The 26,178-nt window shown below is 57.6% G+C and overlaps 2 protein-coding genes across 14 annotated transcripts in view; one reads left to right on the plus strand and one right to left on the minus strand.

Annotated features, from left to right (window-relative positions):
• TBCD (tubulin folding cofactor D) overlaps positions 1 to 20,245 on the plus strand; it is a 135,282-nt gene extending 115,037 nt beyond the window's left edge. Inside the window, exons 27-39 of the mRNA XM_074319596.2 lie at positions 1,740 to 1,858; positions 2,792 to 2,883; positions 3,590 to 3,730; positions 6,735 to 6,818; positions 7,236 to 7,403; positions 7,474 to 7,612; positions 7,894 to 8,015; positions 9,706 to 9,783; positions 14,460 to 14,549; positions 14,828 to 14,915; positions 15,677 to 15,786; positions 17,512 to 17,596; positions 20,004 to 20,245. Of these exons, the coding sequence (XP_074175697.2) occupies positions 1,740 to 1,858; positions 2,792 to 2,883; positions 3,590 to 3,730; positions 6,735 to 6,818; positions 7,236 to 7,403; positions 7,474 to 7,612; positions 7,894 to 8,015; positions 9,706 to 9,783; positions 14,460 to 14,549; positions 14,828 to 14,915; positions 15,677 to 15,786; positions 17,512 to 17,596; positions 20,004 to 20,018 (1,331 nt within the window). The 3' untranslated portion in view covers positions 20,019 to 20,245. The remainder of the gene's footprint in view (positions 1 to 1,739; positions 1,859 to 2,791; positions 2,884 to 3,589; positions 3,731 to 6,734; positions 6,819 to 7,235; positions 7,404 to 7,473; positions 7,613 to 7,893; positions 8,016 to 9,705; positions 9,784 to 14,459; positions 14,550 to 14,827; positions 14,916 to 15,676; positions 15,787 to 17,511; positions 17,597 to 20,003) is intronic.
• The window catches only part of QTGAL (queuosine-tRNA galactosyltransferase), a 51,736-nt gene continuing 42,739 nt past the window's right edge, over positions 17,182 to 26,178 (minus strand). For 7 of the 13 annotated variants that reach the window (XM_074319597.2, XM_074319604.2, XM_074319603.2 and 4 more), the window contains 2 exons: positions 22,233 to 22,336; positions 20,538 to 20,670 (listed from right to left, as the gene is read on the minus strand). In XM_074319597.2, coding sequence (XP_074175698.2) covers positions 20,557 to 20,670; positions 22,233 to 22,336 — 218 coding nt within the window. In that variant the 3' untranslated portion in view covers positions 20,538 to 20,556. Of the gene's footprint in view, positions 20,518 to 20,537; positions 20,671 to 22,232; positions 22,396 to 26,178 lie in introns of those variants that run through there. The other 6 variants (XM_019735510.3, XM_019735507.3, XM_019735516.3 and 3 more) reach the window with 4 other exon arrangements.

The following is a 26,178-nucleotide window of genomic DNA, read 5'->3' on the forward strand; positions in this document are numbered from 1 at the left end:
TCCTCCGTGGTCAGTGTGGTGGTGGCCTGTGTCCTCAGTGGTCAGCGCAGAACTGTCTGCGTCTGTGTCCGGCCACGTCCGCCTCATCACACGCTCTCTCCTCGCAGCCTTTGTTCCCATCAGGGACGCGTCAGTGACTTAAACATTTTGTGGTAAAATGTGTTTCTAGAGTTTCCATGCGCACGAGGCACCACCTCTCTGGTGCGCAGCCGCCACAAGCAGAAATGTCGTGCTCTCCCCTCTTTACCAGGACAGTGGCTGTGTCGCGGCCTCTGCACGGGGGGTTTCCCGGAGCCAGCCCTGCGGAGATTGCCAGACATGTGACTGTTTGCAGGCTCTCCTTCACGAGGATTGTGTTTATTTTCAGAAGCTTCACATTCGCATATTATGTTGCCCTGTAGCATTCTCTTTTCTGTCGTTTTATACAACATGCATGACAGTTACTTCAGAAGTATGTGAAACACTGGTTTAAATTATTTAAGTGTATAAAAATCACGCATGCAGTAGTCTAATCTCCTTTCCATGATCTTTTCCAAAATACAAAAGTGTTTTGTAATTTGATTCTCTGACAGACCTTCCAAAATGAGCTTCCCTGTGTCCCCTCACCACAAGCCGGGTCCTTAGAGACAGTACCGTTGGTTTGTATTTAGTCTGTTTTAAAAATGGGACAAGTCATGTTTTACTTTCTGCCTGAGCCGAGTACCAGTCACAGCCGTCTGAATATAAAAAGAAGGGATATTCTGAAATTAACCCTCGAAGGTCAAGTGAGTCGCAAAGAGGAAGGGAGGTGCCTGTGCTTTGGGAATTCCTCCAGAGACGTCACTTCAGCGTCTGTACACGAGCCCGGTGCTGTATCTCTGTCCTAGTACACGAGTCCGGTGCTCTCTCTCTGTCCTAGTACACGAGTCTGGTGCCCTCTCTGTCCTAGTACACGAGTCTGGTGCCCTCTCTGTCCTAGTGCATGAGTCCGGTGCTCTCTCTGTCCTAGTACACGAGTCTGGTGCCCTCTCTGTCCTAGTACACGAGTCTGGTGCCCTCTCTGTCCTAGTACGAGGACGTAAGGAGCACATCACATGAGTTGTGCTTTGTTGACATTGAAGCCGTGACAACACGAGTCTGGGGGGCAGCGGGTGGGACAACGCGATGGTCTGCTCCCCTCTTCCCAGCGGCGTTCTGAAGCACAGACCTGGCTCGTCCTCGTCCCCCAAGCGTCCTTCATCCTGCCCTTAGCCTTCCGGGCCCTTGCTGTTGGTCCCCTCACAGCCTCTGTTCCAGTCAGTTACCCTTCCAGGTCCCGATGCCTTACTTTCCCCAGGAGCGTCTGCTTCACAGTGCTGAGCTCTCAGGCTGGCCTGGGGTCGGCCGGGAGCTGCGTTTGCTCTCGTTCTGAGGGAGGAAGCCATCGTCTCCACAGCAAGCACTGGTGGTGTTAGTGAACAGAAAATGGGAGCAAAGATTGTGGGGCACACTCTGGAAACCCTCTTGGATTCATTTTCCTGAGAGTGAAGTCACTGCTCAGGAAAACCTCAGTGCTTTCCTTGTGCCTCTTTGGATTTATTGCACTTTGCAAATACACCTGCTGCCAAAGCCTGACGTGGTTCCTCTCTCTCTCTCTCTCTCTCTCTCTCTCTCTCTCTCTCTCCCCCCCCCCCCCCCGATGCTGCTTTGCTTTTTCCGAAATGTACATAAACTGTGTGCTGTGACGTGGACGGCGTGGTTACCTTCTCGCTGCTTTTCAGAGAGCCTGGTAAAGCAGTACCTCGCCGAACTTCAGAGCGCAGAGGAGATGACACGCTGTGGCTTCTCGCTGGCCTTGGGTGCCCTTCCAGGCTTCCTGCTGAAAGGCGAGCTTCGGCAGGTGAGGATGACCTGAGCGGGATGAGGTTTGGGTGGCACGTTTGGGACCCACACACGAGGCGTGCACCGTTAACCAGTCCCGTGTTTGTGGTTGAGAAGGGATTCCTGAAAACTGGCTCACATGGCCATGAAAAGGGATGGGATGGCGGAGAGGGTGGTGTTTTAGAGGCTGGTAGTGTTCTTGTATGAAAGGAAAACCTGGCAAGGCTGGATTCTGGTTTGATGTTGAAACTGCTCCCGCCTCACCTGGAAATGCTGGCCCTCCCATGGCCACAGCTGAGGCGCAGAGGCCTTGCCCCAAATGTCCCTCCTGCCCCAGGAATTGCTCCTCGGAGGCATGTCTGCTCCCTGAGGGCTGTCACAGAGGCTACCTCTGAGGGCTGCCCTTCCTCCTCAGCACCCAGGGTCAGGGCATACGCATGTGGCTCTGTGTTTCTGTGACAGCCTGAGGAAGGTCCTGCCTCTCAGGGACACGGGGCACGTGTCCCCTCACCCTTGTCACCTTCCCCCTGCCCGGGACACCTTGGGGCCTAATACACCAGATGGACTCACGAGCCAATGGGACAGATCGTGTAAAACTCTCACCCTGTGGTTTATCCATTGGAACACCTGGCATTTACAATTGAGCTGTCCCTTACAAAGTAACAGATTTAGCCACTGCATGTGTCATATTCCAGCTCTAAGCAATGGGACAGGAAGGGGGCAACAGGCGCAGGAGGCCCCACCTGCAGAGGTTACCTGGGCCCCCGGGTCCCAGCATGCGTCAGGGCTGAGATGCCCTGGGTGTCCTTCCCGCCTGGCAGCCTCCAGTCACGTGGGGCTTGTTGCAGGGCTCACCGGGGGCAGCCCAGCAGCAGGGCCATGTCCCCACATGAGTGATGAGGACGTTGGTCTCATGGCTGACGGTGTGTTGATGATGGCCATTGCTTTTCAGGTTCTGGCAGGTTTGAGAGCCGTTGCCCACGTCTCCCCCAAGGACATGAGTTTTGCTGAGTCCCGGCGGGATGCTGTGAAGGCCATCGCTAGGTGAGTCCCACTGACTGGCCCCAGCGTCACTGCTCTCAGAGCCAGCGACCCAGCAGGAGGCAGCGTTCATGTCCATTTGTTAGAAGCCCAGTCTCACGGACGCATCTGCTGCGAGGCAGACATTATTGTTTTGCTTTTTCTAGTTTCTCTTTTAGGAGATTGTCAGCATTTCCAAGTCATAGCGGCTTGTTAACAGTTCTGTCTTAATTATAACGAGCATTAAACCCACAGTGTGATCACGTCTTCACTGTCGGAAACTAGAGCACGTCAGGGCTTGGCAACCCAGAAGAGGTGGCCGGACGCGTGCCAAGGGACCGCTCGCCTGCTGTGGTCACAGACACGCACATGTCGATGCACCCTATTTATCTCCCGCACAGAGAGCATGTCAGAGGGCCAGCCCAGTGGCGCCCACGTGCCCTCTTGTGCACTAATGTCATGCTGTCCCCTTTCTGCCAGGAGGGAACAGCCACCAAGGGGCTCCCTGTGCACCTTGCAGGCTACAGACACCAGAAAATGTGATTTAGGAGAAGACATCACTCAGCCTTACATCCGCGCGGAGGGGACTCTGGGATTCTGAACCTGCCTCTGACGTCGTTTGTTCCGAGAGTTTCCTGTTGGGAAGAACCCATCAGGCCCGAGTGATGTGATACGCGGGAAAGATTGGACGGGACACGCAGACATTTCTGTTTCCCATTTTTCGTTTCAGCGTTTGCCAGACCGTCGGTGTGAGTGCAGAAGGGACCCCAGACGAGGTCGTGTGCAGAGAGAACGTTGGCCAGGTTTACTGCACGCTGCTGGGCGGGCTGAGCGACTACAGCACCGACAGTCGGGGGGACGTGGGTGCGTGGTAAGTCGTGTCCTATTTGTCCCCACGGCCTGTCTTCCTCTGCGTCTTTCTCAGCGAGTGTCAGCAGGTTAGCAGTAGTGTTTCGTGTGCTGCCCACAGCCCCATGTCCAGTGTTGCTTCGGGCTGGTCAGGCTCCCGCCCGCCGTCTTCCTGTGCCCTCCAGTCTGAGGACAGCAGCACTTGCCGTGGGCCGGGCTCTCGTGTGCGTGCTGGTCTCTGCGGAAGAAAACTCACTCCCTGGCCTGTGCTGCTAGGACCCATCCACCTCATCTCCAGCTTTTATTTAGTAAAGTTCTTACGAACAGTCTGCTGCTCGGCCGTTTAGAGCAAGGAGGACCCCAGCCACCCTGGGGTGGGGGGACAAGAGCAGAGGTGGGGGCTGCTGCCCGGCTGGTGGGAAACGACGTGAAGTGCAGACGGGGGAGGAGGTTTCCTGATGCCTCGTCAGCTGCGCAGGTGGAGGCCGGCTCCCGATCCTGTTTTCCTTTCACTCTGCTGTGGGCAGCCGTGTTCTTTCCAGGGTTTCAAACCACTTGTGTTCGCTGTCAGTGCACAGCTGCCTGTGGCAGAGCCGAGAGGTGCTAGCTCTTGGGTCATGTCACAAGCTCTGTCACGTGTCCTGGTGTTTTCTCTCAGGAGATGCGCCACCTGGGTAACGTGTCGCGGCCATGGAATAGAAATAGCTCATTTTTTCATGATCATGCAGAAAAGTTAAGCTTCGTGCTAAAGCTTAAAAAGAAATGAACACATCATTCCCCATTTGGCCAGGTTCTGCCGTTGTTTCTTTAAATATGTCTTGTGCCCCATTATCTCGTTCTGGATATCCCGTCGCCCACAGGTAGACCTTGTCGTGCTGTCCCACGTCCTGAAGCTCTTCATTTCTGTAAATCCTGTTAGTTTATGTTCAAGTTCACTGGCTCTTTCCTTTATCACCTCCACATCGTTCAGTAAAATTTTCATTTTGTATTTTTCGTTAACAGCCTTTCCGCTTGGGTCGTCCCCGTTCTGTGTCCTGCTGGCCTGTCTGCCTACTCTAGCCTCACCTCCCTGGCTGCTTCCCTTTCCTTCTGCTCCTTTCCGGGTGGTGTCCGGTGCACTGCCTGCCGGGCCTCGTGACCTGGCACGTGTCTGGGTAGACGCAGGCAGAGCTCCTCTGGGTCTCTCAGGAGCCCGTGTCCTCCCGGCCCTGAGTCCTCAATGAGACCAAGCTGCTTGGGACAACACAGCCTGCAGCGCCGTCTGCTGTGGGGCAGGTCTGCCCTGTAGAGCGGTCACTGACCTGGGTCTGTGTGGCGTTTGTTTTCGGAGGGGTCTGCTGGGCAAGTGGTCTCCTTTCTTCCAGGGCTGCTGACGGCTTTCTCGCAGGCGGCCGCTCATGTTCGGCTCAGCGGGCCTGGGCCGGCACAGACGTGGGGGCCCCTCCTCGGGCGCACCCCTCTAAGGGACCCCTTCACTCTCGGTGGCCCTGGTCGTCCCAGACTCCTCCTCACAGCTCGAGACAGAGGCCAGTGGGTTTGCACTGTCTCAGCCCCGCTGGGGCTGCCTCCGAGCGACAAATGAAACGGAGGAGGCACCGAGGGCCACCCTCAGCCCCAGAGGTGCAGGCACGTGTGCAGTGGCCGTCCTCAAGCCGTGCAGTCCCGCCTGTGAATTCGTTTCAGAGAATAGTCCTTTTCAGAGATTCTCTGTAGGAAGTGTCCATCCTTTTCATGGTTTCCCACCTTTTTCTCTCTTCATCGTGTCCCTCGTGCTTATTTTGTTTTATTATCTGTTACCCGAGGGTCTGTTGCTCGTCATCTCTCTCATTTTAGCACTTGGTCTTTTTTTATTACCATTCCTTTTAGTTTTTAACTAAGTTCAGAAATTGTGTGTTCACACTTGCAGCGGTTTGGGTTGTGTGGGTTCTTTGCAGCGTGTTCACTTTCCTTGCGCCAGGCCCGTGCTGTGTGGGCAGGTCACCGAGTGCACTCAGAGCGCGTCAGCTCCTTCCTCCTGCACGAGTGTCCCCCCAGCTGCTGGCTTCCGGGATTCTGGGCCCCCAGCCTGCGCTGACCAGCTAGGAGCGGCAAGGGTCTGAGGGGTGTGGGGGGTGTGCAGGGGGCCCTGTGTCCCTCCCCACCCCGCCGGCCTTTCCCTTGAGTGCTGTGCCCACAGAGAGGGGTCCACAGGGAGCATTGTCCTCTGTCCTCACACACTCTGCCTGTGCCCCGGTGCCCCAGATGGCCGTCCCGCTCCCATCAGCCCCTGGGCTGTGTCCACCTCGCGCCTACACTCAGCGTGTCACCTGCCAGGCCTCCCATGTGCCGTGGCCTGTGCGTGCGCCCAGCCTCTCAGACCCCAGCACACAGGCCGCCTCTCCTTTACGTGGCGTCCCCTCCTTGGCAGAGGGTGGGTGCCCTAGGCCTGGGGGACCTGATGGCCCTGGGGACGTGGGGCTCTGGTGCCCAGCTTGCGTGCGTGTTGTCCCAAATCTGAAATGGGTATGTTTTGCTTTCCCTCAAGTTAGGCCAGTCATGTGTGGGCTCTGCTTCTCTGATTGTGTGACGTGGTTTCCTTCCATGTGAGCTGCTGTGGGCAAGTTGGTTTAGAGCAGACAGAGCGGCCGTGGTCTGGTGTGCGAAGCACTTGGGTGGCAGGAGTGCAAGCTGCTCTGCGTGCATCCGCCCGCGGAAAGCAGAAGCCCCGAGACAGCTCTGCGGAGTGGCTATCTTTTGCATTTAAAGGCTTGTGGGAAAATCAGAGGTCTCTGCCTGCCCTTGTGACAGTTTGGTGGGACCTGGCTGTCTGTCCTCAGGTGTCCTTGTCAGAGGTACCGTGAGAAAACTGCTGAAGGAACAGCCAGCAGCTGCCCGTGCAGTTCCGCAGACGCTTCCCACCCAAGTGCGAACTTCAGTCTCCAGAGCTCGCCGTGGGCTGAGGGCATCGGAGCCGCCCTTCCCGCATGCAGCTGACAGGTCACCTCTTCCTGGGACTCGGTCTCCTCACCCATTCCCTCTCCCCGCAGGGTCCGTGAAGCCGCCATGACCAGTCTGATGGACCTGACGCTTCTGCTGGGAAGGGAGCAGCCAGAGCTGATCGCGCCCTCCACGTGAGTGTTTGGCTGCCCCCACCCCGTGTGCAGAGACTCTGCCCTGTCCCTGCATCCGGCCCACGGCCCAGGGCCAGGCCAGGGCAAGGCCCACTTAGCAGCTTCGGGCCCCTATGCCTCAGCACCTGCTCCCGCCCAGGCCAGGCCGTCCCTGTGGACAGCCCGCCCTCCCCTTACCCCGTGCTTCCCTTCGTCCTGCCTGAGTCCTCCTCGTGCCCCCTTCTCACCCCTCCCTGCTCTGCCCCCAGCCTGTGCCCGCTCGCCCCTGGTTGCCCACCCAGAGCCCCATGTGCCCTCACTGCTTGTACCTAGCCCTGTGTGTAGGCTCTGGGCCGGGCCCGCCCTGCAGCCCTTGGCCGCGTGTGCCCCCTGGGTGCCCGTGTGCAGTTGCGCTCATGCCAGACTCCGGGTTTGCAGCTGCGAGCGGGTCATGTGCTGCCTGGCCCAGCAGGCAAGTGAGAAGATCGACCGGTTCCGCGCGCACGCCGCCCACGTGTTCATGACGCTGCTGCACGCCACCGGCCCCGCCGGCCCCATCGTCCCCCACGTACCCCACCGGGGAGAACTGGAAAAGCTCTTTCCCAGGTACGGAGCGTCTGGGGTCCCCGCCTCCCTGCGGGGCGGCAGGCCCCTCCAGCTTGTTGCTCTCCTGCAGGTCAGACGTGGCGTCTGTGAACTGGAACGCGCCGTCCCAGGCCTTTCCGCGTGTCACTCAGCTGCTGGGGCTGCCCACCTACCGCTACCACGTGCTGCTGGGGCTGGCCGTGTCCGTGGGCGGCCTGACAGAGTCCACGGTGAGGAAGCTCCGCCTGGCCTCATGCAGGGCCCGCTCTGCAGGCCTTTCCTTTGGACAGTGTGGGCGTGTGCCCTGCGGTGTGGGCAGCACTGGGGTCCACTGGGCACAGGTGCTATCGGGGGCTTTCCTGGGCGGGAGCGAGGGTGCTGGCTCCTTCCTTCTGAGCTCCCGGCAGGATCCCCAGGGCGGCTGGGAGAGCCAAGCTCCCTCTGCTGCGGGAGACGCAGGCGCCTCTGCCCTGGCGCCCGTGGGTCTGAGTACCCAGCATGTGTGCTGCAGGTCCGGCACTCCACGCAGAGCCTGTTCGCTCACGTGAGCAGCATACAGAGCGACCAACAGGCCCTGGACAGCTTCGCTGGGACCCTCCTGCAGGTCTTTCAGGACAACCTCCTGAATGACAGGTAGGCTTCTCAGCCCCCGCGCCTCACAGGCAGGTGGGGCAGGCACAGAGGGTCGTGGGCATGGCCAGCAGCCTGTGCCTTGGGCCGGTGGGATGAGGCCGTGGGCACAGCTTGAACTGACTGGCGCTGTGCCAGGTGCTGCTCGGCCTGAGAGCACACGGCCAGGACCCCAGGCAGGTGACCCAGCGAGACACACGGCGCCGTCAGCGAGAAGTAGGACCTGGTGTCAGAACAGTGCCCAGCGTTTTGCTCCCTGTTTTCTATGGAGGTGGTGGTGTGCAGACCCCAACGGGCCCTGGGCTCAGAATGGGACGTTTCCCACAGCCTCCCAGAGGGCCCCGGGCAGCCGTGGGTCACAGCCATGCGGCCGTGAGGTGCAGACAGCTCTGCGCACGCAGGGGCTCAGGCCCACGGTCTTTCCACCATGTAACCAGCTGGGAGGCTGCACTGAGCTGCTGAAATGCTTGTGAAACATGCAAGTTTGACTCGCAGCCTCCCTGGGGTCCCCACACTCAAGACACTGAGCTCCCCCATCCACAGCCACGGTTCCCGCCTGTCTCGGCCCCCACCCACCCCACCCAGCTTTCCCTGGCTGTAGCCTCGCTGGCACGTCCCTCGTGCGGTGTGTGCCCTTCCTGTGTCTGCTGCTTGGGTCCCGCACACACTGAATCACCGTTTGTGATGGGGGCTGGTGCGTCGTGGGGCCACCGCACTCTGCTCACTCGCCTGTGAGGGGCGCTGGGCTGGTGTGGCTGTGGCCGTCATCACCAGTGAAGCTGCGATAAACGTGCACATGTGAGTCTGCGCGACGTCTGTTTTTCTCCCGGATAAATGCCCAGCGGTGGGCGGCCGTGGCAGCGGGCAGGAGAACACCTGAGTTTGCAAAGAACTGCCACCTGTTTTCCAAAGTGCTTGTGCTGTTTCCATTCTCACGAACACCGTCTGGCGGCCCAGGCGGCCACGTCCCCACCTAGCCTGCAGCCCCCACCTGCTCAGTCCTGTCACCGTGGCCGCCCGACCGTGTGGCGACGTGCCACTGCTTCAGTGCGCGTCTGCGTCCTGACGTGGGGTGTCCTGTGCTGACGTGTCCATTCAGATCTGCTGCTTGTTGTGGGTTTGTCCCGCCCGCTGAGCTTGGCTTTTCGTACGTGTGTCTTTTGCTCACACTCAGCATGTGTGTCACGTTTTGATGGGCTGTTTTGTGGTGGTTTTTCCCGTCATATGTGGGACATCTTGGCCACACTCACAAGCACGGGTTTTGTCTTGGAAGTTTCAGTTGTGGGTTTGTGTTCAGACCTGAAGTCCACTCAGGGCGAGTCTGTGTGCTGAGCTCCAGCTGTCCCTGCAACTGTCCCCACAGCAGGTCGGCGTGGAAGGGCTGGCCTGTCACCGCGTCACAGTAGCACCGTCGTCAGAGACTGGGGGCTTGTTGGGCTCCTCCCTCCTGACACGTTTGTGCATCTTACCCCCGAGTTTTGCTGTGACGGCCGATGCTGAGCTGTGTCGCCCTCCTTTCCTCCTGTGGTGGCCTTGGCATTTCCAGGGGAGGTTCCAATGGCCTCCCGTCCTGGCCAGGGTTCCGACTGGCTGAGCGTCTGGGAGTCGCCATCGTGACTGGCGTCTGCGCTCCCCACGCGGCCAGATTTCCCGTCCCCTCCCGTGTGGGTCACAGCACCTCTTGTCCCCACAGGGTGTCTGTGCCGCTGCTGAAGATGCTGGACCAGATGCTGGCCAACGGCTGCTTCGATGCCTTCACCGCAGACGCAGAGTGAGTCCATTTTCTGCGGCTGCAGGGCTGCTTTACGGCTCGAGCCTCACGGCTCACCCTTCAACCTGATCGCGTCCCCGGTCAGAACCGGAGGAGATAATTCCCAGTGCGTCAGGGTCGGTTTTCACACCACCCACACCCCACGTGAGGCTGGGCCTGCGCCGTGGACTGGCCAAGGAGGGGGATCGGAGGCCCGTGGTTGTCGCACTGGCGGGGTCTGGCACTTGTATGGGAGGAGGACGCGGGGCCCCAGGTGGAGAACCTGAGCTGGGACAGAGGAAGGAGGCCGGCGAGGCACAAGCCTGAGCACAGGCACCGCCTGCAGCCAGAGGCAGCGTCCTCGTCCGTGAGCCCTGGGGTCCTGGGCCTCGCAGTGGGCTGTCTCCTGGGGCCACGTTCTCTTGTGGCTCTGCCTCGAGTCCAGTGCATCTCGGACCTTGTGGGCTTGACCCCAGGGCTGGGTCTCTTGTGTCCTGTAGATGGGTTTGAGCGTCCTGCTGGGCACGTTTCAGTGACTCGGAAGCAGCTTTGAAAGTGTCAGGTGGGCCCAGACTGGTGGCAATTTTTGCCCACTTCTGGGCTCTGCTTGCTGCCTTGGGCCCTGGTTGGTGGTGGCAGTCGCTGTGTCATCTTCCTGGGTGGTCTCGCCCCAGCGTGGGGACAGCGTGCTTGCACCCACGTGCTGACCCGGCTTGGGGCTCCTTGAGGCCCCTGGGACGCCCCCTCCTCTCTGCTGCTCTGCGCTGCAAAGCACAACTGACTGCAGACTTGGGGCAGCCCTGGTTCCACCTCCGCCCCGGCCGTGACCCTGCCACGTCCTCACCACAAGCAGGGAGCCGGCAGCTGCAGCTTCTCCTTTGCTTCCCACGCCTCTGTGGTCACTGTCCTTTGCAGTCTGTGCTCCTAAATTTTGTTTGGTTTGTAGTTGTGTCATGTGGGGACAAATCTGGTCCGTTACCCCATCTCTGCTGGGACTCTGCAGTGCTTTTTTCACCTCATGACGTCAGAGCGTTTCCCCTTGTCTCGCTGATAGGACATCGCCTCGCTTTCCCGTTTCTGATGCCAGAGCAGCTTCTGTGCTTGTGCCCAACCGTGCAGCGCGGCCTCCTTGCTAAATACAGTGGTACCTCAGTTTTCGAACGTCTCTGTTGAGGAACATTTCGGTTTATGAACGCCATAAATTTTATGGATCTATGGTATCATTAGATAGTAAAACTCATGCTAAATTTGCAGTTTTAGGGGTTGATTTTAAAGGTCTGGAATGGATTAATCCATTTTGCATTACTTTCTATGGGGAAACTGCGCCTCGGTTTTCGAATGTTTCAGAACTCAAACGGTCTCCCGGAACGGATCACATTAGAAAACCGAGGTACCACTGTATGTGTTTAAGATCTTTGCACAGAGCCTCCTCGTTTGAAAATTTCCAAATAAAAGGGTAAGAGAAAGCATCTCCTGTTAATGAATAGCGCTCTCTTTATTTCTCCATAGTTTTGTCAACTTTTGCTTTATGTATTTTAAGGTTTTATATTTTAGTACATCCAAGTTTAAGATTAATTATTATTATTAAATGACCTTTTTCATATCCGGTGACACTTTTTGCCTCCTATTTCGTTTGGCTTTGTATTAATGTGGCTGGATCAGCTTCTTTGGACTTTGGACGTATATTTTTTCAATTTTTTCACTTTCAGTATTTCCACGTATTTATGGTTTTGGTGTGTCTCTTGTTAGCAGTATATAGTTTTGTCAGAATTCAATCTTACAAGCTTTGTCTTTTCACTGGATCGTTTAATCTCATTACAAGTAACCCCCTTGGTCTTAAATCGAAGTATGTTTCCATATTCTCCATTCTTCCCTTTTTTTCTATTTAATTGACGATTGTTGTCTTTGTATTTTTCTTATATGTTTGCTGTGGGGCTTTTCACTCTTTTCTGGTCTCTTCATGGTCCCCTATGGAAGTCTGACTTGCAGTGTTTGCCATATTCCTGGGCGGTACCCAGGAGTCAGAACACATCCCTTCCCATCACCCCCCTCGAGCTCTGGACCATTGTCCCATTTGGTTATGGATGTATTTGCACTTGTTTTCTGAGGTGAGTGTTACCCACATTCTTACTTTCTTTGTTCCTCATTACTGCGAACACGCCCCCTTTTCTGGGGTCATATGCTTTTTGCCAAAAGAGCCTCCTTCCGAATTCCCTCTAGTGAGGTCTGCTGGTAGAACCTGCTTCCTGATTTTATTTGCAGGTTATTTTCAGAGGGTGTGGAACTCTAGGCAGCTGTTTCACTTCAGGACTTAAAAAATGTCTTTCTACTTTCTTTCCATGCGTCTGTCTAGGTGACTGCGTCCTTGGGAGTGGTCTGGGTGTTTTCCTGCCTCCTTTTAAGATTGTTCTCTTTGGTTTTCTGTAGTTATTACTCTGATGTGTCTCGTTGTCCATCTGCATACGCATATAACTTATTAGGAATTTGTTACATTGAACCTGTGGCTTTGTTTCCATTTGTTCTAGAAAATTCTCAGCCATCGTCACTTCGGGTTTCGACTGCGTACCGCCTCTCTTGCGCGGTTCGCTTTGCCCCTTACCCCGAGCTGCCTTCCTCCTGCTGAGCGTCTCTGAGGACGCTTCTAGTCACTGCCAAGTTTATTTGGAATTATATTCAGATGGAGCTTTTTTTGTTTGGCTCGTTTGCAAATCTGCGGGCTCCCTGCTCTTCCCCACAGTCACCTGCCGGCTGGCCCCCCTCACCATCCTGCAGCGCGTGGTGTGTGTCCTAATTTGCGTTCTTACGGTTGCGATGGGCAGCAGCCTGAGCCCTGAGAAGATGACCTGTGGCCGGCAGGACTGTGCGCCCCTCCCAGGCAGCGGGGAGGGTCTCTGGACTGTCCAGGTGCCAGAGGTGGCCACAGCCCACGAGAGGCTGGTGCACGCCTCGTCCCCCCTCCGCAGTGTGTTGCCACACCTTTGCCAGGACCAAGCTTGGGGTCTTGTCAGTGCTGGAGACTCAGCTTCCCCTGGAGAGCTGGACGTCCTCCGAAACCCGAAGCACCTGTCAGTGCCAGGCCCGGCAGGCAGGCAGCAGTGTGGGACCGTGGGCATTGTGGGTGGGGCTGCGTGGAGAGGTCTCGGGGCCCAGGGGAGTGGGTGGACACGCTGATGAGACGCAGAGGGTCTGCGGGCAGATCGGACGTGGGTATGAGGGAATAAGCAGTGAGGACGGCAGGGCGGAGGGGGGAAGTTTTCTCTGACAGGAAGCTGGATGCACAGGTGTGGGCCAGAGGGTCCAGGTCCAGTATGAGCACAGTCGGAGCCAGTGCGGGCCGTGCAGCTGGTACACAGGTTGGGGGCCCATGAACCCGAGTTATTCCTCAGTTCTGATGGCTGGAGGCCCGGGACCGGGCGGCCGATTTGGGTCCTGGTTCGCTGCCCGCTGTCAAGTGTGTCTTCTCCCCAGGCACTTGCCCCGCCCCCTCACACCCTCACCTGGACTGGGGTAACAGCACATGGTGCTGGGGACGGACTTTCAGTCCAGAGCACAGCTGTTTGTTGCGGACGCTCATGGATCCGTCCAGAGGAGCTGGGTTTCCAAGGCTGGAACTCAGTGTCAAGTCCTGAGAATGGGTGGTATGTGAACCCAGGAGGTCACCAGGGGAGAGTCCAGACAGGTGACGAGGAGGACTCCATTGTCAGGATGGGGAGCAGAGGGACAGCAGAGCCACCAGGAAGTGGACTGCATTGGAAGAGTGTTGGGAGGGGGGAGTGGCATCCATGGTGTGTGCCAAGTGGTCACATGGGCTGAGGATAGGAATGGCCACGGCCTTCTGTGATGTGATGGTCATTTGGTCCCTGACAAGCAGTTCAGTGAGCCGTAGGGAGAAGCCAGAGGGGGCAGGTTCTGGGAGGGTGGGGGCTGGAGTCACACTGAGGGACAGCTCTGAGTGACTGTGGTGACAGTGAGGGGAGAGGAGCTGAGGTCCACTTTATCCCACGAGGACAGAGTAGCCCTGGGACCTTTTTTGGTGGGGCAGAGGGGGACCCTGAAATGGCAGTGGCCAGTGAGGCGGCTGCTTCCCGCCCTCGGGGAGGTCTGGCCTGTCCCTTCACCCACAGGTCAGGCCAGGCCATGTTCTGTCCCGGACCGTATCCAGGGTCACTTGTACGGCCTCCAGCCAGTGGTTGGGCAGCAGGCACATGGGGTCACTTGGGCCAGTGTGCCGCAGCCCACACAGCATCTAGAAGTGGCCTGGAGCAGGGACAGCGGGCCCGTGGCCACAGCACTGCAGAAGCAAGTGTGCCCGTTTCATGGACCCTCGCTGGCCTTGCCACCCGGCCTCTGAGCCCAGGGCTGGGGGCATGCCCTGCTCCCCCCGCGGCCACTCCCTGACCTCCCGGCCTGGGACTAGGGCCTGGCCTGGGCGTGCCATCCTCTCTTTGCTCCTGCATGGACTTGGCTGGCCCACTGCAAAGTGGGCCAGGCGCTCACTGCTGCCTGCTGGGGGCTGGGGGACAGGAAGTGCTGTGTGGGGCACACGATGCAGGCAGGTGTCTGTCCCTGCTGCGCCTGTAAAGGAGCCAGTTAAGGTAACCCGGCGTGGGTCCTCAAGGGACGTGGCCCTCTGGTCCTCAGGTACCACACCGCATGCCACAAGCTGCTCATGCCGGTGGCCTGTGCTTTCGTTCCAGTCACCCCTTCGGTGTGAAGCTGCTCGCGCTCTGTAAGGAAGAGATCAGAAAGTCCAAGGACGTCCAGAAGCTGCGGTCCAGCGTGGCTGTGTGAGTCCCAAGTCACTGCTGGGAGTGGCGGGCGGGACGCCTTGGGGCGCTAGTGACCCTGCAGCCACATAAAATCCTTTCCTGACGTCAATTGAGAAGGATCAGTGAAGCCATCGCGGGTGTCCCTTGGCCCTGGCCTGCGGGGAGGGGGACTGTCCACAGCAGCTGACCAAGCGTTCCGGGCACCTGGGTCTGTAGAGGGAGCGGCCAGGGGCCACCACATGCTCAGGCGTCACGTGCTCACGTGTGCTCACGTGTGCTCACGCATGTGCTGGCAGGTTCTGTGGGCTGGTGCAGTTCCCGGGCTGCGTGAGGAGGAAGGCCCTGCTGCAGCTCCTCCTGCTTCTGTGCCACCCGTTCCCCGTGGTGAGTGTCCCTCCTTCTGGCTTCCACGCTGACGCCGGTGCCAGTCAGGACACCGGTGCTGGGGCCCCCTCACATCTGGGTGGGGCGGGGCGTCCTCTGCTGCAGGGACTCGGGGGCTCGTGGGGGCAGCAGCGGCGGTGTGACTCTCCTCCGGCCTTGGAGACGAGGGTGCTGCCCTCACTGGGGAAGCACGTGACACCCCCCTTCTGTCCCACACTGTCCGCCTGGGCAGGGGCCCTGGAAGGCCACCCACACCTGGGGTGACGCCTTCAGCTGTAAGGCTCCTCTGAAAGGCTCTTCAAATAATGCAGAGGTGACACTTTACTAAAGATCAGTCACCTCACACAGCAGTTCCCACGGCAGCACCCCCATCAGACATTCAGGCTCTCGGGCCACTGACCTGACTCAGCAACCCAAGGGTGGCCCGGGATTGGAGCGCACACACTCCGTCACCACCAGGGGCGACTAGGAAAGAAATGGGCTGTGGTATCTGTGACAACAGCGGGTTTCAGGAGGCACTGCCACCAGGTCATGCAGCCAGCCGCCTCCCTCTGGGCAAGGCTGCTGCTGCTCTGCAGAGGATGCAGGTGGCCTGGTCCTGTCACGGGAGCACGTGTGGTGTGGCCAGGGTCTCCTGGGTCAGGATCCAGTCAGCTCCCTCTGCATCGCAGCCTGCGCTGGACACGTCCTTCAGGCTCAGTCACATGGTACTTGGCAGTCCTGTCGTGTCCCCTACCACTCACATGCTCTGTCCTGTCCAGATCCGCAAGACCACTGCCAGCCAGGTATACGAGATGGCACTAACCTACAGTGACGTCGTGGGCGCGGACGTGCTGGACGAGGTCATGGCCGTGCTGGGTGGCACCGCCTGGTGAGTGTGAGGCCCCGGCCCACAAGGGTGTCCAGCAGGGGTGTCCGGAGCCTGTCGCCCCCGCGTTGGGTCCTACTAGGAGTGGTGGTTATAGCTAAGTGCCGTCACCTGTGCCCGGATTCTCAAGGGGCTGGCGGGCCACACTTGGGGAGGGGGTGCCTCCCGGCCTGTTCCAAGTGGCAGCGTTTTCAAAGCGGCATTATTTTCTCCCAAGTACAACTGTGTCGGTGAAACGACGGGTGGTCCTGGCCACCATTTGCTCAGAGGCAGCTTTTTATGTCGCTGGGACTTGTGTGTGAACTAAATGTGAGGCTGGCTCTGGGCGCTGGTGGGAGCTGGGCACCACGTCTGCTGCACTGTGGCTGGTGTCACTTTGGAATGGTGGCTCCTGCCCCCAGTTGCAGTGTCAGCCACAGTCCCCAAGGGAGCAGAAGGGCATTGCATGGCTGCCACTGTGTCCAGACGTGTCTCGGGAGGACCAGCCGGCCGTTGCCCGGTCTTGGTGGGAAGGGCACACGGGGCATGTCACATCAGCAAGGACACAGGTGGCGGGCAGCCGAGCCATTGGCTTCTTGGGGTCCCTCGAGACCGAGCGGGGTCCCGAAGCTCATCTGAGGCAGTCCCTGCGATTTCTGTCGGCTTCTTGGAGCTTGAGGACAGCGGGTCTGAAAGACGTGAGTGGGCCGGGGGTGGTACCCAGAAGCAGAAAAGCTACAGGCTCGACGGGCACTGCCGCCCAGTAGTGACACAGTGGCAGGCGTGCAGGGGACTCTTGTTATGGTCCACGTACTGTGCACACCCCTACAAGGGGACCCCTCCCTCACCCCCGTTTTGGAGACGGCACCGAAGCTTGGACAGGTCAGGGATCCGCGCATGTGCTGACGGGCGTGTCCCTCACAGCAGTGACGTTGTGGGAAGGGCTGGGCCTTCCCAAGAGCACCGGCTCCCCTGCCTGGACGGGAGCCACGGTGGCCGAGAGGGACGGAAAGGCCTGCGTCAGGGTTTCCTAGGGACACACTTAGTCTGGAGCAGGAGGGAGCCCGGTGAGCACCTCTCCGGCCTGCGGAAGCCCCGGAACAGAACCGTCCCAAGAGACATGGGCGTCTGGGACACTGACCGCCCGTCCTCAGCCCAAGTTCTGAACACGTGTGGAGAGCAGCAGTCAGCACTGCGCTGGTGACACATTTCCTGTTACGTTGTCAGCTTTATAAAACCACTGAGGCACGTTCTACATCAGACCCTAACGTATTCAGCTTGAAGAAGGACTGAACACAGGGGTGGCCGAGCCCACAGTGCCCAGGGGTCCCCGCCGTCTCCTGCCACTCCCCATCCTTTTGTTACCAAAAAGAACATTTTTTTTATTATACAAGAAAAATGCTCAGTATTTCTCTACTGTGTTGCTAAATCTGGTTATTTTTAATGAAAGTAAACAGCTCTTCAAGTAAAACGTGGTAAAACTGTGCCCCCTCTGCCCTCTCCCACGTACCAGGCAGCCCGTGTCCACGTCCCCTGGGTCTGGCCAAGTCCTCCCCCAGCTCCCAGAAGGTTCAGGAGTGAATCCGTGTGCTAACTCGTGCTTGACGGCTGGCCTGGGTGGGGTCCTCGCCTGCAATGTCAGGCTCCTGTGCCCCATGGGAAGTTTCCCAAGTTTCGAGGTGGTGGTGGCTTTAGCTCCCAGCGAGTGCCCCTTCCTCGGAGCTGACGCCAGTGCCCTCTCCTCCCCAGGGACGCAGAGCTCTCGGTCATCAGAGGCCAGCGAAACCGCCTGTGCGACCTCCTCGGCGTGCCCAGACCCCAGCTGATCCCCAAGGTAACTGCACGCCCCCCTCAGGCCTCCAGGGACACACAGGCCCCTTCCTGTGCCAGGTCTCCACACGCAGCTGCAACAAGCTCCCGAGTCCAGGACGTTCTGGGTCCACGCCGCCCGCCCCGTTGGGCCCACTCGGCTCCCGGGACCCGTGGGGATGCTGCACCGCTGGGCTCCTGACTCAGGGGAGGAAGGTCGCACAGAAGCCAGTGCTGACGAGCGGGCCCCACAGTGACCGCTGCTCCGGGTCGGCACCTGCGTGTCCCTGGGTACAGCTGAGCACCTTCTGTGACCCTCCCTCCCATCACCTGTCTCCTCTGGGTGGCCTGCAGTTTACACGTCACTTGTCAGGCCCTTTGCTCTGGACGTGCAGATGCCTCCCACTCTGGGGCTGCCTCTCATCCCGAGCTGATGTCCCCCAAACTGGCACTTCTCCCCTTGTCATGCTTGGAGGTACCTTTCCCTGCTCGAGGTCACGTCTGTCGTCTCACGTGTTCTCCTGACAGCTGTATTGTGCTCCTTCTACACCGACACTCACAGCCTGCGTGGTGGGGCCTGGCCTGTGGCATGAGGGACATGCTGTCCCCATGCTTGGCCCAGCTGCATCCTGGCTCCCGAGCGCCATCACCATGGTCGTCAGCCAAGCCGTCCTTCCTGGACTCTGTCCTCCGCGTGCTGGCTGCTGGACAGGACCCCGGAGGACTGTTCAAGCTCTGATCTTTCTCCCTGGCAGTGTCTGCTGGGCCCCCCGTCTTTGTTTCCATCACAGAGCTGGGTTTCTAGCATCTCCTGTCATTCTTGCTTAGAGTTTCCACCCCGCCTTTTACAGCCTGTCTGTCCTGGGCCCACTGGCGCCTTGGGGGCATTAGTTGTATCTGTATGAAGGTTGGTGTCTACCCGGGAGCTGCAGGTTCCAGAGCTCGGAATTTCTCCAGCACCGTTCGTGTCCCTGCCTCGGGGGGTCCGTGTCGTCCTCCTCAGAGCATCTGTCTCACAACTGGAGCCCCGGTGGGGAGGTGGCAGGAGGGAAGGGCGCTCTGGGACCTTCTGGCTGTGAGCTCACCAGTCTTGTCCTGGCCGCAGCGTTTCCAGGCTGCCCCCTAGTTCCAGGTTCGGTTGGGGGGCTCAGCTGGCCTTGGCCCTGGAGCAGTGGCCTCTGCTGGAGACGGCGGGGCTGGCGTGACTCTCAGGGTTACTGTGCCGGCCCCGCCAGAGCCTACAGGGGTCTTCTCGGGGTCTTGACCCGGTGAATCTCCACAGGCCAGTGGGTGCCCCAGGGCCGTGGCCCCCCAGGGCTTCTCACCCGGAGGCTGGTCCTGGCAGGGGAAGCTCTGGGTCTGTCCATCTCTCTGGTTTCAGGGCGGTGACTCGGGGCTGAGAAAAATGGCTGGTTTTCAGTTTGTGCAGCATTTCCCTGCCGGCTCTTCTTTCCCGTCTCCTTGTCCTTGGGGCCTCAGGCCCTGACACATCTGGACTCTGGTGTCCAGACGGTGCTTGGACGGTCACGTCTGTGACCCCTTGCTGGTGGGTGACCTCCGTGCCCGACATCTGTTACCAGCCCCCCTGGAGTTAGCTTAGTGTTTGGGGGGGATCTGTCCCATCATTTCTGTTCTCACATTTAAGTGGGTCGCTTACAAACAGTAGAAGCTTAGCTCTGATTCTTGAATCCAGTTTAAGGACCTTTATTCACTGGAGTGCTTTTGACCGCTTTCATGTAATGCGATTAAGGATTTCTTCGGGTTTCCACCTGCCACTGTCATCTCTGTGGCCGCTAACGGCCGCTCCTCCTTCCTGCCTTCATCTGGGTTAAAGGTCCTTATCAGCTCACGGCCCTGCCTGACCGTCCGTGAAGTTTTCCTGCTGCTCTGCTGGGGAGGCGATGTCAGCGCAGAGGGAAGGGTGGCGCTGGGTGTGGGGTTCGGGCACAGCTTCCTGCCCCAAGGGCCTGCCCCAAGGGCCATCCCAGCCTGTCCCCACTCAGCCCTGCGTCCTTATCCTACTGGACAGCTAGCCTGTCCCCTTTGCGCCCCTGCGGGCACTTCTCAATGATTCTCGTTCTCCCCCCCCCCCCCATGTTGGAACGGGTGTCGGCCCTGCTCTGGGGGCCCCTCCACATCCGGGGACAGGCGCTGATCTACTCAGCCCCCAGGTGACACTGAGGGACGCAGGTGGCAGGTTGAGCGCCACATCAGCTCCCAACTAAATGTGTTTACATTTGTATCAGGAACTTTCGCACACGGGTGGGTGAGGCTGGGAGAACAGTGTAGGAACGGCCTGCCCGCTACCCGGCTTGTCAGCCGCAGGCCCCAGGCGTCCGGGGAGACGGCACCAGGGGTTTCCTGCAGGGAACGGCCCAGAGAGGCCGAGGGGATGGTCCTGACCGTCTGGCCCTGTCCTGTGTCCTCCACAGCCTGCTGCTCGCTGAGGCCGGTCCTGGGAGCTGGGCCCTCGCACCCGCCCGGCAGGGAGAAGTCAGCGCAGGAAAGCTGGACGCAGCCTCGACCGGTACGTGACGTGTGCCAAGGGACTCGGAGTTTGTCACCACGGAGGCGGCTTTTCTCACACGTGCCTGTGCTCTAGGGACCGGTGTTGTTGGTATTGCTTTTGTCTTAACACAAGCTCACGTTTTATAAAATCACATGCTAAGCAGTCTGTCTGTCTGTGTCTGACACCATTGTGAGTGAGGGTGACTCATGGGGACAGGGAGGGCCAGCTTCCTGGGGGAGTGAACTGGAGGGTCCCTCCAACTCGGCCGCCGCCTGCCCACGGAGGGGAGGCCCCGGGTGGGGACCAGGCCTCGCTTGGCTGAGCTGCTTTCATGCCCTTCGAGAGACTCATGTCATCAGATGTCCCAGTCTTACACCGGCAGCAGGTCAGGGAGGGATCAGTGTCTGGACCTTGGCTACAGAAAACCGCGCAGGCACCTTTTCAGAAGGAATAGAATGAATGTTTTTAGTGTAATTTTAAAAACACCAAGACTCCAGAGAAACGGCATTTTGAGACACGGAGACGGACCCGTGGACCACCAGACCCACCGGCGATGCTGTTGGGCAGTTGCTCTCTCCACGCTGCTCTGCCTGTGTAAACTGAGGAGAACTGACCTGACCACCGGCAGCGACACTGGCCAGCGGCTCTGCACGCCCCAGCCTCACCCCCGCTCAGCCACCCCCCGCTGCCTGCAAACACGCTCCTCATGCAGCTGTGTCTGAAGCCCACCTGAGCCCAGGTGGTGCCCAGCCAGAGAGCGTGCGGACCACCACGCTGAACACGCAATCTAGGAAGGACGGCAGAGCAGGCGGCATGTGGGCTGTGGTCAGGAAAGTGCTGGAAGGGTGGCTCCCTCGTGGCCCCAGACAGCTTGAGCTCTGAGGGGGTGGGTGGGCTGCACGTGCAGCAGAAACCCTCCAAGTGAGCACGGACCCGTGTCTGCTGAGCCCATCTAACCGTAAAGCTGTGTTTTGGTGGTAGCATGGGGACAGAACACAAAGCTGGGACCCTACGTAGCTGCACCCTCAGCACAGGCTGAAGGAGGCCAGTCCTCTAAGAAAGGGACAGGTAGGTCACTGTCTCAGCCACACTTACTGAGCTGTACAACGCCTGCCATGGGGACATCTGAGTGAACTGGCCCCTGGCCGGGCTGCTCCCAGACACTGGGCGCAAGAGCAGGAGGCGAGCTAAGCCTCCGGCAGCAGGCGCCGCGCCCCACAGAATGGGAGGAAGAACCAGGCTCACACTTGAGGATGTTCCCAAGAAACAAGGCGTCCTTAGCAAGGTCACACGACGCACCCCAAACAGGGGCAAAGGCGTTCACTTTCGGGAGGGGCTACAAATGAGAAGACTAGTGGGACGTGCAGTGGCCTGAACAACACAGACAACGCTGAGGGGCCTGCAGGGACCTTCTGGACGGAAGGATACGTGGGCAGCTCGGAGGCAGCATTGGGACCCCAGCTGTGTAGGTGGGGCGGACGTGCCACACCCCAGGCAGCGTCCCCATGTGCTTACAAGCCTGACAGTCCCAGACAGGACGAGCCCACATCTGGGCACGTCCCAGTGAAACTGCAAACGGGACCACAGGTTCGAATGCAGCACGAGGACGCGTGGCTTCAGCTTGCCACCCACGGCCCCGTCGGGCACACGGGAGCCCCCTCCCACTGTGAGGCTGTGCCCTGCGCTGCCCTTGTGCTCGCACAGCCGGTTTAGTTCCACGTCTCTAGTCAAGGCAGACGCAGCAGCTGCCCCCAGGTGTTTACCCAAGATGGAGTCCACCAGACTCGTATGGGGCGGAACTGGGCACAGGCATCAGGCAAGGAGCGCGCCGACCCTGACACCATAAGTCAGCGGTGCCACAGACTGGGTGGTCCCGTGCTGTGACCCCAAAGCCTTCTGGGTGACAGGGGCGGGGGGCCGCCCCGTGCCTTGGTCAGATGCACAGTCGGTGTGGGTCACAGCTCACATCCCAGGAAGAATGCCCCCAATGCCTGCCTGGTGAGGGGCCAGCCCCATGCACGGAGGAGGGTTGGCAATGCATCTGGGGCCACTTCCCCCCCACAGGGCTGCCCTTCCCTGCTTGCCCTCGATCCCGCGTCACCTGCAGGATGGCCCCACCCCCCGGGCTGGGCTTCTGGGGGTCTGGACGTACCTGGGTGTGGCCACTGAGGGCCGTCAGCTGAAGTGAAGGAAGTCCCGGCCCTCCTGCAGGTGCAGGGACCTCAGGTTGTCCTCCAGTGCACCCCCTGTGAGGTCCTGTGGGAGGAACAGTAGGTCCGGCTCGATCCAAGCTGCCTAGGCTTTGGGGTCCACTGCTGAGGGGGAGAGGGCCAGAAAGTGGAACTGCGGGCGCGTGACCACAACGCCCCCACAGCCTGGCTCGGCCCCTCCCTGCAGCAGGCAGCTGACGCCCACTGCAGGGACGCAGGGAAGCAAATGACATTCGTGGAGAGACCCTTCTGCTCATCCTTTGTCCAGGGCAGACCCGGGCTCATCCTCCCAACTCCTGGAGTCTCTAGGAGGCCCCACCCTCACCTCTCCGCAGGGGCCAGAAACGGCCACTCGACAACGAGCTGCTGCCACATCCCCTCCCTCCTCCCACTCCGTCCCCTGTCCCTGCAGTGGAGAGACAGCCATGACCCTGCAAGGAGGGTCAAGACCCAGGAGACGGGCTCATGTGACCGCCAGGGTTGGTACAGACTTGGGGGATAAGCCCCTAAATGCTTCAGCTTGGCCCGTGCAGTGGTGCTGGCTTTGGCCAGGCCCCCTGAGCCCCAGCCCAGGCCTGACACCTCCCCCGCATCCCTCCTGCCTGGGGCCATGGCAGGTTTTGCCTGTGCGTGCCCAGGCCTGTCCCTCACCCCAGCACCTGCTGCCCAGACCCCCTGCTGCCTCGATAGCTCGGCTCCCAAAGACATGACCAGCACACCAGGAGTGTCCCTGGCCTCTGGGAGCGTGTAGCAGGGGCCCGTTCTGCTTGGCCAAGGCCATCACGCTACTGTTGTTACTGCTGGGCGTTGCTACAGGTATTTAAATGAAAACCACTCTGCTGGGGAACATCCGAAATGCCCATGTTCTGTCCTCCACTGGCTCCCTTTTGTCCTCCGTTCTCTCTGTTACTGAGACTTGAAAGGAAACACACCAGGGCTCAGCCCGGACTCTGGCCAGAGACCTCTGACAGCAGCGGACAGCCCTGGGCTTGCAGAGGGGCCAACGGGAAGGCAGGCTTGGCCCTGACCAGGGAGGGGACTCCTTCCCAAGATTCCATTACAGGTAATGCTTCTAGAATTGACAGAGACCACTGAGAGAGTGAAAGGACCAGACAAAAACAACAGAGGATCAGGACCCAGAAGGTACAGGTAAGTCCTGATATTGTTGGGAGAAATCTATCTCCATGGGAACCTCTTAGGGACATCAGAGCAGCGGAAACCACAAACCCAAAAGACACAGGAGGCGCTCAGCTCAGTACCACACGCGCCTCAGAGAGCCGTGCCCCACAACTGGGGAACTGATTACCACTGTCCAGTCGGTGAGCTTGTGCGGCCTGGGGCCCCATCCTGCCCTGGGCATGTCCCCTGGCCCGGCCACTTCGTGGGGCATTGTCCAGTGACATGGAAGACACAGCAGCCCTACCTAATACCTAAAAACAAACACAGGCAACCAAAATGGGGAGACAAAGGAAACACGTCCCAAATGAAAGAGCAGACAAAGCTCCAGAAAAAGAACTAAACAAAATGGAGACAAGCAACCTACCAGACGCAGAGTTCCAAACACTGGTTGTAAGTATGTTCAGTGATCTCAGGGATAATTTCAGCAAAGAAATAGGAAACATAAAAATGGAGATAGAAGACATAAATGACCAGTCAGAAATGACTACAATGGAAATGAATGCATTACAGAGAAATCAACAGATTAGATGGCGAGGGTCAAGCCAGTGACCAGAAGGGAGCAGAAAACACCCAATCAGAACAGAAAAAAAAATTTACAAACTGAGAGTTTAAGGGGCCTCTTGGACACCAAGTGCACCCACATTCGCATCATTGGGGCACCAGAAGGAGAAGAGAGAGAGCAAGGGATTGAGAACCTATTTGAAGAAATAATGACTGAAAACTCCCCTAACCTGGCAAAGGAAATAGACATACAAGCCCAGGGAGCACAGAGAGTCCCAAACAAGATGAACCCAAACAGGCCGACACCTAGACACATTGTAATTACAACAGCAAAGGTTAAAGACAGAGAGAGAATCTTAAAAGCAGCAAGAGAAAGGCAGCAAGTAACTTGTAAGGGAGCCCCCATAAGACTGTCAGCTGATTTCTCAACAGACTTTGCAGGCCAGAAGGGACTGGCACAAAATATTCAGTGATGAAAAGCAAGGACCTACAACCAAGACTGCTCTACCCAGAAAAGCTACATTTAGAATCGAAGGACAGCTGAGGAGCTTCCCAGACAAGATAAAGCTAAAGGAGCTCATCACCACCAAACCAGCAGTACATGGAACGTAATATAATAAAATGGCAATAACTACACACCCATTAACAATTACTTGAAGTGTAAGTGGCTTAAATGTCCCAATCAAAAGATAGGGGAGCTGAATGGATAAGAAAACAAGACCCTCACATATGCTGCCTACAAGACTCACTTCATACTGAAAGACACACATAGTAAGTAAATGGATGGAAACAGATCTGTCATGAAAACGGAAACAAACAAACATAGCTGCGGCAGCCATACTCATACCACACAAAATAGACTTTAAAACAAAGGCTATAATGAGACAAAGAAGGACACGTAATCCCACTTGTGGGTGTTTATCTGAGGAAACCCAAAATGCGACTTCAAGGGGACCTGTGCATCCATATGTTCATTGCAGCATTGTTTACAAAGGCCAAGGTGTGGAGGCAGCCTGGGTGTCCGTCGATGGATGCATGGATAGAGAGGAGGTGGGACATATACACAGTGGGATATTGCTCGGCCAGGGAAGGGATGGGTTCCTGCCATCTGCAGGGGCCTGGATGGGCCTGGAGGGTGTTGTGCTGAGTGGAGTGTCAGACAGAAAGACAGATGCAATGAGATTTCACTTATATGTGCAATCTAAGAACAAAATTAACAAACAAAGCAAACTCAGATACAAAGAAATTTTGATGGTTGCCAGATGGGAGGGGGGTTGGGGGGCAGGGTGAAAAAGGGGACGAGGTTAAGAAGTACAAATTGGTTGTTACACAACAGTCATGGGGATGTAAAGCACAGCACAGAGAATACAGTCAGTAATTCTGTAATAACTACCGTGTTCCCCCGAAAATAAGACCTAGCTGGACAATCAGCTCTAATGTGTCTTTTGGAGCAAAAATTAATATTAAGACCTGGTCTTATTTTACTATAAGACTGGTTCTTCAATATAATATAATATAACATAATGTAATGTAATACAATTAATATAATATAATAATGTAATATAATACTTGGTCTTACATTAATTTTTGCTCCAAAAGACGCATTAGAGCTGATTGTCCGGCTAGGTCTTATTTTCGGGGAAGCAGTATGTGTGGTGTCAGATGGGGACTATATTTAGGGGGATCACTTCATAAGTTATATAAATGTCTCATCACTATGTTGTATACCTGAAACTAACATAATATTGTACATCAACTGTAATTGAAAAATAAAATTTTTAATTTCTAAATGGCAAAAATATAAATTTAGTCAAAAGACAAAAATTTGCAACACATATTACAGACACCAAGCGTTGTTGTTGTTGTTTTTTGGTATATAAAGAAAAATCCTGACAGACCAACAGACAATGGGCTAACGAAAAGGATAACTTACCAAGAGTAAAATAAAGATGATTGTTACTTATGTGAAAAGATGCCCCCTTGCCCATAACACGACAGTGCCAACAGGAGCTGTAAGCTTCCTGTTTTACACCTGCAATTTGCAAAGACAGTAGATTTGGTCACACTGCCAGAGAAGGCTCACTGGTGGGAGCGTAAACGGGCACAGCCTCCAGGGACACTAACTGGTGGGCTCAAAACCCGTAATGGTGCTTCGACCAGCAGCCTTTACGAGTTTCTCCCACATGTGCAATCACTGAACAAAACTCC

The sequence above is a fragment of the Rhinolophus sinicus genome, chromosome 12, assembly GCF_057876585.1.
Source record: "Rhinolophus sinicus isolate RSI-liver-muscle chromosome 12, RSI-T2T, whole genome shotgun sequence".
Lineage (NCBI taxonomy): Eukaryota > Metazoa > Chordata > Mammalia > Chiroptera > Rhinolophidae > Rhinolophus > Rhinolophus sinicus.